This window comes from Lycium barbarum, chromosome 2 (assembly GCF_019175385.1).
Source record: "Lycium barbarum isolate Lr01 chromosome 2, ASM1917538v2, whole genome shotgun sequence".
NCBI classification, from domain to species: domain Eukaryota; kingdom Viridiplantae; phylum Streptophyta; class Magnoliopsida; order Solanales; family Solanaceae; genus Lycium; species Lycium barbarum.
The window spans coordinates 142,720,322-142,730,446 of record NC_083338.1 but is presented as its reverse complement, the minus strand read 5'-3'; the positions used below and the strand labels follow the sequence as shown (position 1 = coordinate 142,730,446).

Sequence of the window (10,125 nt, the reverse complement as noted above, 5' to 3'; positions counted from 1 at the left end):
GCCAAACATGTCGTTTGTGGTTCAGATGTTGACTAGTGAGAGTCTATTGCCAGAAGCTAAAGAACCAGGCTTTTTCACAGAAAGAACGGTACTTGATGCAGAAAGCTCAAGATTGCAGACAGGAAGTTCAAACAATGAAATAACAATCACATCGTTAGATCCTCGTAGAGTACTGTGAACGAGAAAATGGTACAAAATTGTTGTTACCTTAATTTAAACAGCTATTTACCTTAACATGATTTGCTTCTGCATTTGTTAATGAGATATATATACAACTGAATTTTGATAAGTATCTTAGAAAGAAATGTAACTAGCTTCGGGTAAGCAAAATGTCCAAATTAGCCCCAAGAATTATGTAAAATTGTTTAACTACATATGCCTTCCGAAAGAGGTAATCCTATTGCTCATACGTGACTTCATTTTCCAATAGAACAGACAGAATCCATGTTAGCATTCACCATTATCCATGTTAGCGGACACAGAGGAAAAGAAAGACCACATTTCTTCTTCCCTGACCATCAAATTGAACTGGAAAAACCGAACCAAAAAAAAATATTGTACCAAACCATTGGTTCAGTTTACTAATGTAAAAAAATGAAAACCGAAAACCCAACGGAATTGACCAACGATCAGCCATATTCAGCCATGAAAATACTCATCTTCAACCCAAACATACTTGCGTGAAACAAAAATGACATTGGGGCAGAATAACAAGTAAAGGGAAAATTGCATTACCTGTTCATAATAGCAAAAAGAATCGTCGAATATCTGCATGGCAGACTCCTTCAACTTGTCGTTGAGATTAAAGGTGCACATTTGGGCTTCCCATTCATTTTTTTGTGCGGATTTTCCTTCAAACACACTGGTGTTAATTTTTGGCCCTCAAATTGGTGGTCTTAAATTTTTGGCCTTCGTCTAATATTCCGAGGTTCTAAGTTCGAATCCCAACTCAGTAAAAAAAAAAAAAAAAAAAGGAATTTCGTAAGGCAAAGGTTTGGATTCACAACAAAACTCTGCCTGAGGTAAAGTTTTGGATTCAAAATTCTTCCTGAGGCCTAACTTTGGCCCGAATAGGCTAACTTTGCTACGGAATTCTGCCTTGCAATTTTTTTTTTATTGAGCTTGGGTTCGAACCCCAAACCTCTTTGTATCAGGCAAAGGACAAAAATTAAAGACCACTAATTTGAGGGACAAAAATTAAAAATCAATGCCTTTGAAGAGTAATCGTGCAAATGACCCTTACCCGTTTAAGGGAAAAGGACATACAATGGCCAACAGGCCAAAGTAATCCCACATTTGGGCCTAATACCGTGAGCTGGCCGACCGGCCTAGCAGCCCAAACTCCTTTGAAAAAAAAAAGACTTTCTGTGGCGACTTTGTCACCACTAAAAATCCGATGCAAGAAAAAAAGGGCGTATTTCTGGCGACTTTAGTCGCCACTAAATATTAAGTGGCAATTCAAAAAGTCTCCACTAAAGGTTAAAATTCATATTGAGCCTTCAACAAATGTTTCAAAACATGTATAATATGTGTATACTTATACAGTGATTGAACTTTCAAAAAATATTCCAAAACATGTATAATATGTGTATATTTATACGTTGATTGGGCCTTCAAGAAATATCTCGAAACACTTTTGTGGCGACTTTAAAAGCCGCCACTAAAGGCTCACTGCAAACTTCCATTTATTTTTCTATCTTCTACTAGGGATTAAAAAAAAAGAACTAAATAAATAAACTAAAGTAATCATCATCGTAAACTTAACAAACTAAAATATATCAACTACAAACTAATAAAATTAGTAAGTATACATTAATTATACATTTGTTAAACATAAATTATATGCTAATTATATATTTATTATACATAAATTATACGTTAATTATACATTTATTATACACATATTATACAATAATGATATAGTTTCTATACGTATAATACATTTTCTATACATATATAGTAGTGATACATATTCTATACAACAATGATATGGTTTCTATACGTATATGTATGATATAATTTTTATATGTATGACACACTTTCTATGAGCCTGTTTGGATGGGCTTAAAATAAGCAGCTTATAAGCTGGAAATAGCTTATAAGCCAAAAAAAAAAAAAAATTGGGGTAGGCTAACTTTTTTTTTTTTTTTTTTTGGCTTATAAGCTGCTTTAGATAAGTTAAGCCAAACGGGCCCAATTATTTTTTTGGGCTTATTTTATGCACAAAATTTTAAGCTGGCCAACCAAACACTAAAAAAAGCTGAAAACAACTTATAAGCAACTTATAAGCCAATCCAAACGGGCTCTATACAAGAATAATACAGTTTATATACATATACTGGAATTATATATACACTTTCTATACAAGAATGCTGGAATTATATATACACTTTCTATACAAGAATGATACAGTTTATATATACTTTATATACAAGAATGATACAGTTTATATACACTTTCTATACAAGAATTATACAGTTTATATATTGTATATGTATGATACATTGTCTAGACGTATGATACACTTTCTATACAAGAATAATACAGTTTATACATAAATTATACAACAATGATACATTTTCTATACTCATGTATGAAATGTGTATAATATGTGAATCATTAGTGTATAATCAATGTATAACTAATGTATAATATATGTATGATTAGTGAGTATACGTTGATGATACATTTATTAGACACAAATTACACAACAATGATACAAACCTATGATACATTTTTTGTAGATATACATTTTCGATACATATGTGAATCATTAGTGTATAATCAATGTATATTGTACATACTAATGTATAATATATGTATGATTAGTGAGTATATGTTGATGATACATATTATGTATGGAATATGTATAATATGTGAATCATTAGTGTATAATGAATGTATAATGTACATACTAATGCATAATATATGTATGATTAGTGAGTATACGTTGATGATACATTTATTATACACAAATTACACAACAATTTTAAAAACCTATGATACATTTTCTAGACATATACGGTAGGGATACATATTCTATACAACAATGATATATTTTTTATATGTATGATACATTTTCTATACATAGTTGATCTTTAGTGGCTTTTATAAAAAAAAAAAAAAAATGATCTTTAGTGGCGACTAAAGCCGCCACAAATAGTCCTTTTTTTTAGTGCGGACTTTTAGTGGCGACCAAGGTCGCCACAAAAGGTCACAGTGGCTACACTTTGGGTTTGGAGAAATATGGGTCATCCGGTGGGAATAATTTGGGTCGGATGGTCCTTTATGTCCTTTTCCCCCCATTTAATGCCACAAGCCCACAGTGACAGTGCACGGCAATCCATCCCGGTCCATATGAGGTAAGCTCATTTTGGGCCATTAAACTAGTCAATCGGGTCATTCGCACAAATGTCCCCCTATTTCGGGGTAGTCTTTAATTTTTCCCTCAAATCTGTGGTCTTTAATTTTGTCCTTCATCATTTTTTTGCACGGAATAAGTTTACTTATATCTCGCGTGACATAATTTTATATTTTCACATCATAATATCTCACAAATTATGTGGACTGGACAAAATTTTCAAAACTCTACATAAAAATGACCAAAAACACATCAAACTCTACAAAAATAGGCACGTTATTCAACTCAAAAAGGATAAAGAATATATGTCCCAAAAAGCATAACTCCAATTTCTGAACATTACAACAAATTCTGAAAATGCTACACAGCTTATGCTAAGCGAAACAAAAGTTCAGTTTCTGAAAATAAATGTTACAGAACTTATGGCGAGCGAAGCATGTCTGAAGATTTTCAGTAAATGAGCAACAGGATCAAAAATTAAAACCACATATAAGTGACAAAAATTAAAGACCAGTGCGTTTGAAGGAAACCCATGCAAAAACTTCTAGTCAATCGGTATGAATAAATAAGAAGGTGAGACTTGAGAGTGAAAATGTAAAATCTTTGAATAAAGTAAAACTTTTTTCCCTCGAAATAAAAGTAGTGTACAAATTTCGTTTTTGTATAGAACAAATAGATTTTTCGGTTCTAAGTTTTATTGTCATCCGTTATAAAAGAAAAGATCACGTAAAGGCAGCAAGTGGAGGGTGTATGGAACATGTCGGGTGTATGGAACATGACTAAGTACTTAAAAATAGGCTGAATACATTGAAAATCTTATAAATTTGATAGTAAATTACATTTAAATACTTAAATTATGATATGTTACAATTAAGCACCTAAACATCTGATGAAGTGTTCCTATTAGATATTTTCTAACTTAAATTTTGATATTTTTGTGTGTAGTCTGAAGTGTCTTTTATGTAGATAAGTTAACGATATAAAATATGTCACTTACTCTAATTATACATATCAACCTCAATTTGGAATAGGTTTGAGGATTTCTAGATTACTAAGACTAATGTCTATATTTAAAGGAGATGACATATTTTAAATGATTAATTTATCAACGTAACTGGTGCTTGAGAACATGCATGTGTGAAAGTTTTTTTCAAAAATTGAGTCAAAATTGTCGAATAGAAACACTTTATTATATGCTCAGATGCTCGATCAAAATAAGTCGTAGTTCGAGTATCTAAATGAAATTTACTGGCAAAATCAATGAGTTGTCAAATGTACTCAACTTTAAGAATATATTTTTTCTAATAGTTTAATATTTTAAATAAAATGATCATATCATAATTATTTATTTCCTTATAGATACAAAAAACGCATGCTTTTTCAACAAATTATTAAAATAGAATAACAGCCTTTTTTTTCAGGTCATTGGCTAGGACAAATCTCAAGGAGTTTCTTATCTTAGTGAGAGTCACCATCTTTTGATAAACAATCCATTTCAATATTTTATACTACATGTTATTGTGAGCTTAATATATATTTTAGTCAAAAGTGGTGATTATAGTCGTCGTTAGGCTGTTGTCATGTCAAAGGAAAGACCTTAATCACGGATATCTTTGGTATATAATTATTATCGTCATCAAGTACTGTTGACAGATTGTGCTTTCAGTCTGAATTCGTTTTTATTTTTTCTTAATTTATATAATTAAAGGGGGGAATTTTGGTTGTTTGTTTGGAGCTTTTTCTGTGTAGCTCGTTCTTACTAGGGATATTCTCTTCTGACTTTACAGAAGCTTAGGCGCTTAAGCTTTTAATTTAAAATAAAAAAGTTAATGCAATGCTACTTTGTGCCATTTAAAATGTGGAATTCTTTATATTTATTTATTTGGCTTTCTTGGCTTCATATTATTAGCTTATAATTTATTTACTTTATCATTTACCTACCAATTTAAAAGGAGCTTTCTCTCTTAATTTCTCCTCCTCTCAAAATCTTGGTGAGGTGATTCTGCTCTGACAATTTTGTTTTTCTAAAAAATTAGCTTTGCCTTAGCTAAGATGAAAAATATTTACTAATTAAAAAGAAAGGATACTATTTGATTTCTGCTGATTCTCTCTTTTCCTCTTCTTTTCAAGTGGAGGAAAGAGGACAGCTGGTTATGTTAGATAAGAACCTATTTGGATATCCCCTTCAACTTTAATTTGGGTGTAATGAGATAATTACATAATTTTAATATGTTTATCTAGTCAAGTGATTATGTGTAATTGAAGGAGACCAATTACCGTACTCTCGAATTACATGTATAAAGCGACTGCAAAGTTTATATAAGCTTGTGGCTAAAAGAAACACCTAATTCCGTTTAGATTTTATGTCAAAGTAGTTTTAACAAACTACGACCTTAGCTTACCAAACAAAAGTGTTAAGAGGAACAAAAGTCATGATCTAAAAGATTAAATATCAAAGTCAAAAGTATAGCAACTGTCATCAACTTCTTTTCGTGTTTGTCAGTCGAAGGATACATATTATTACTTCTCAAAACTTCCTTTCATGTTCTGAAAAAATTCGAAGTGACGTTATTATTGTGAAACCGAAAACCTATGGCTATTTGATCTTATCTACTACACGTGATTGCAGATAATTGATGCACAATTAGAGAACTTGAAAATCACCCACACCCTTAGAGAACAACAAGCATTTGTATATAGACCTTCTCTTAGAATAACTCTAACTAGTTTCCATATATAATATCTCTCTATTTCAAGTTTTCAACCACGCACAAAAAAGAGAGAAAACCTATGGGATCCATATCCCACGATGAGCTAATTCTATTGATAAAAATTATTAAGCAACGTATCTAGATCTACAGCATGTTACGTACGTTGTAGCTAATTAGCAATGTCGAGTATATTATATTGTGGCTACTTTTGTTATAGGTCTTCTGATGATCTAGTATTTGGTATTAAGATATCGCATGAATGTGAACTTTTCCTTTCCCCAAATCTTCGATGATGAATACAGTAACATGCAATTTCTTTTACTGACAAGAGAATTTTTTTTAAAACCAATAAGAAAATTATTTTTTTTAACTAATAACAAACCATATCAACCTTTTCTTACTATAAATAAATGGAAAACGTTCTAAACACTTACTATAAGAAATAAAATGCTAAAACAACAATCAAGATTTTTCTAACCTTAATTATCCCAATGGCAACGTTAAACTATTTTATATTTAGTCTCATTCCACTAATTATGAACTTGATATGGCGAGATTTACTTTCCACCATGGACGATGATACAATTAATCCCATTTTAGACGATGTGAAGATTGTATTAGATTTATTAATAATGCACTCGTATAGTATCTTGCACGTACGCTAAAAACCAGCAAGTTATGGCCAAAGAGACCAGAACTTATTATAAAATACGTGACTGATAATATCCTCTGAGCATTCAGAAATAATGTGATTAAATTAATATATATTTTTCTGATGGCTAATAGAAAATCTGTATGTATAACTATGCAGAACCATTTAGAAGGAACAACAAATTCAAGAAAGAAAGCACTGAATTAATGGGGAAAAAAAACTGTAGAAGTATCATTAATATTAGTGCATTCAAACTCAAAATTCTAGATCTTGAACCTAGCTCGACCTGAACAGTTAGTTCATGAGGTAAGTATTGATCAGATCAAAAAAGGAGACCAACTCCACATCTACAACCGATATAGAACAATTTAACATTCCCCCACGCCCAAACCTGCCAACTTGAGTGTGGAGAACGCATAATATGCATGGGTGCCCAATATCGGGTAAGTCAATAATTGGAACCTGACTCTATTATCATGTAAAAAAAATTAACGTTAGGCATAATTGATCAACCCAGAAAGCTAGCTAGCGATCATGGAATGAGTATTACCTATATTCATATTTGGAGATTATTTATATTCCACATCTACAACTGATAGGGGACACTTAACACCATACCTAGCTCCGATCAATAGACTTGAACGTAAAGATAGTACTCCCATTAACATTTGTCCATGCGATCACTAACTATTATTAGTCCTCAATAACAAAATCAGAGATATTCAGAAGATATATATACCGAAACAAACAAATTTATTAGGGTTCGCCAACTTACATTAATCATCTGGTCGGCCCTCTCCCTTCACAACAAAAATTTACAATATGTGCAACCTGGTGCACAACGCATCTCGCGTTAGCAGGGTCCGAGGAATGGCCGCACAAAAATACTATTGTACAATATAATATCAAATAAAATGTACAAAAATACTATTGTGCCAAGGGATATCTAAGCTCATCAAGTGCACCCTCTTGGATTATAACACCTTGTTGAAGATCGACAATAGGAGGAGGAGGAGGAGGAAGTACAAAAGGATTCATCGCTTCCCAGTCCAAGTTTCCTCCAGAAGTAGACGCAGATTTATCAATAAACATATCCTCATACAAAAATTCAAGACCATCTAATTTTCGTGGATTATTAATCATACACTCAAGCTCAGCTGTAAAACTGCTTTGTGCTGGAAGAAGTGTGGTTAAATCTGCCCCATCCATGTTGTATTGAGTATTTAGGACATCTATTGGAGTGGAAGAGATCAAATTGATTGGAATATTCTGATATATCGGATGCATCGATGAATTATCGATTGGGTATTGGGAATTTGGCGCAACATTTGTCAATTGGTCATCTTGTGAAAATTTACCTCCAAGCTTGATTAATAGCTTTCTGATGGATGTATGGTCATTAAAGAATCTTGGTTCATTGTTTGAGAATTGTATTGGTTGCTGCATAATGGGAAGCTCAGGCCAACAAGGGTTTTGATTATTGTTATTGGAAACAGGCATGGAGTTGATATCTTTTCCTTTTCTTGAACCTTGCTTTTGGCGTTGTTTTCCAAATAGCTTCTTCTTCAGCTTAGTGTTCCAGTAGTTCTTTATATCATTATCAGTTCTTCCAGGGAGCTGTGCTGCAATTATTGACCACCTGATATATATTCTCATAAAATTCAGTAACGAAGCTACGTACATGTAAGAAAGGGGCACAAAACCGTTCAATATAATTGAGTTTCGTTCATATATAGGTAGAAAATTATACTATGCAAATAGAGTAGAATCAAATATGTTCGTAAATAGATTAAAAAATAAATTGCCTCTACTTGACTTACCGGAAACTGTTAGTCATGTAATGTCAAAAATGGTTAAATTGCTTAAGGTCACAGGTTCAACGCTATTAGTCTAGTATGATATCCTGGTATTTTCTAAATTTTCTTATTATAAGAAATATTCCTGGCTCCAATACTACTTAGATTCTAGTACTCCTATTAATTAACAACTAGCTAATCTTGCTAGTAGAAGGGAGTGTTGATTAATGATAGAACCAACAACAATAAGGAGAGAGTGAGAGCAAAAGAAAATGATTTGAAGAAATTAATTACTAAGGGCTTTTAATTACCTGCTTCCAATACTTATGTAGAGGCTGCAAATGATCCTATCTTCTTCTTCTGAGAATCCTCCATGCTTGATGTTTGGCCGCAAGTAATTTAACCATCTAAGCCTACAACTCTTTCCACATCTCTTAAGGCCTAAAATTTTCGAAGCAACAACAACATGAGTACACTAATAATCATGGGATACTTAAAGATGTGTACACGGCAATAAAGTTGTCTTCGCATGACCTACATGTCACAAGTTCGAGCCGTGGAAGCAAGGGTGGAGCTAGACCTTCAGGTGTGATTAAATTTTTTCTTAAATATGTACAAATTATTAATTAAGAACCCAGTAACTTTAAGAAATTAGAACCCTGAACCCACAACTTCGAATCTTGACTCTGTCTCTACGTGGAAGCAGCCACTAATGCTTGCATTAGGATAAATTATCTACATCACACCCCTTGGGTGCATGCTGTCCTTCCCCTGACCCTGCTAAGGGGCATCGGATGCTTTGTGCACCGAGGTCAAGATGTGTACTAAATTAGTTCACATCAAGAAACTAGAGAAGGGAATCAAGAATAGAAGAGATTAATTTGGGATTTGTCATACCAATTTTTTGAGGCAATGCAATCCAGTTTCCACCAGTCCCATTCTGATCAATATATGACTTCAACTTAGCATCTTCTTCAGGTGACCATGGCCCTCTCTTGACATTGTTTTTGTCACAGCAAGGAGCTCTCCCCATTTTTTGATTTTCAGCTTTCACTAACAAGCTAAGTTGGTCTTAATTAAGCTAATTATATTCCTCTTCTTCTTCTATCCCTTTGTTGAGTGTAGTTTACTTTGGTGTGTGTAGAGAGAGAAGAAAGGGGAATAATAATAATAGAGATTATTAATTATTATAAATGAGAGAGGATAAACATGTTTTAAGGGGCAGTCAGGAAAGTAGGAGGATGGCTGGAAGATGAATGTCTGAAGAGAAAACAAGGGTTTGTTTCTTCTTGTCTTGCTCTTAGCCGAATCATCATTAAATATACACTAGACTATTTTTAATTGATTTTTGGAGGTTTATGTCTTGTACCTAAAAAAAAGGTGGAAGTGTATGTCCATTAAATTAAATCTTATTACGTACCGGCCATTTGAAAATCATTGACACATATTGTTACAAGTCCCCGCGAATGCAAATAATAGGCGAGCTCGAGTATACCTTTGCCAACCTTCATAACTTATCAAGGCAAAATACAAGTCATTATTTTCTTTTATTTTTATTAAATTTACCTTAATTATCAAGTTATTCAGCATGAATTATTTATTTAT

General features: G+C 32.7%; 1 protein-coding gene across 1 annotated transcript; it reads right to left on the bottom strand.

Annotated features, from left to right (window-relative positions):
- Positions 1-7,460: 7,460 nt before the first annotated feature.
- On the bottom strand, positions 7,461-9,854 carry LOC132627719 (transcription factor RAX3-like). Its single transcript, XM_060343276.1, has 3 exons — positions 9,418-9,854; positions 8,832-8,961; positions 7,461-8,363 (listed from the first exon to the last, which is right to left on the bottom strand). The coding sequence occupies exons 1-3, from the start codon at positions 9,551-9,553 to the stop codon at positions 7,652-7,654; spliced, it is 978 nt and encodes a 325-aa protein (XP_060199259.1). The 5' UTR covers positions 9,554-9,854; the 3' UTR covers positions 7,461-7,651.
- Between the last annotated feature and the right edge of the window lie 271 nt (positions 9,855-10,125).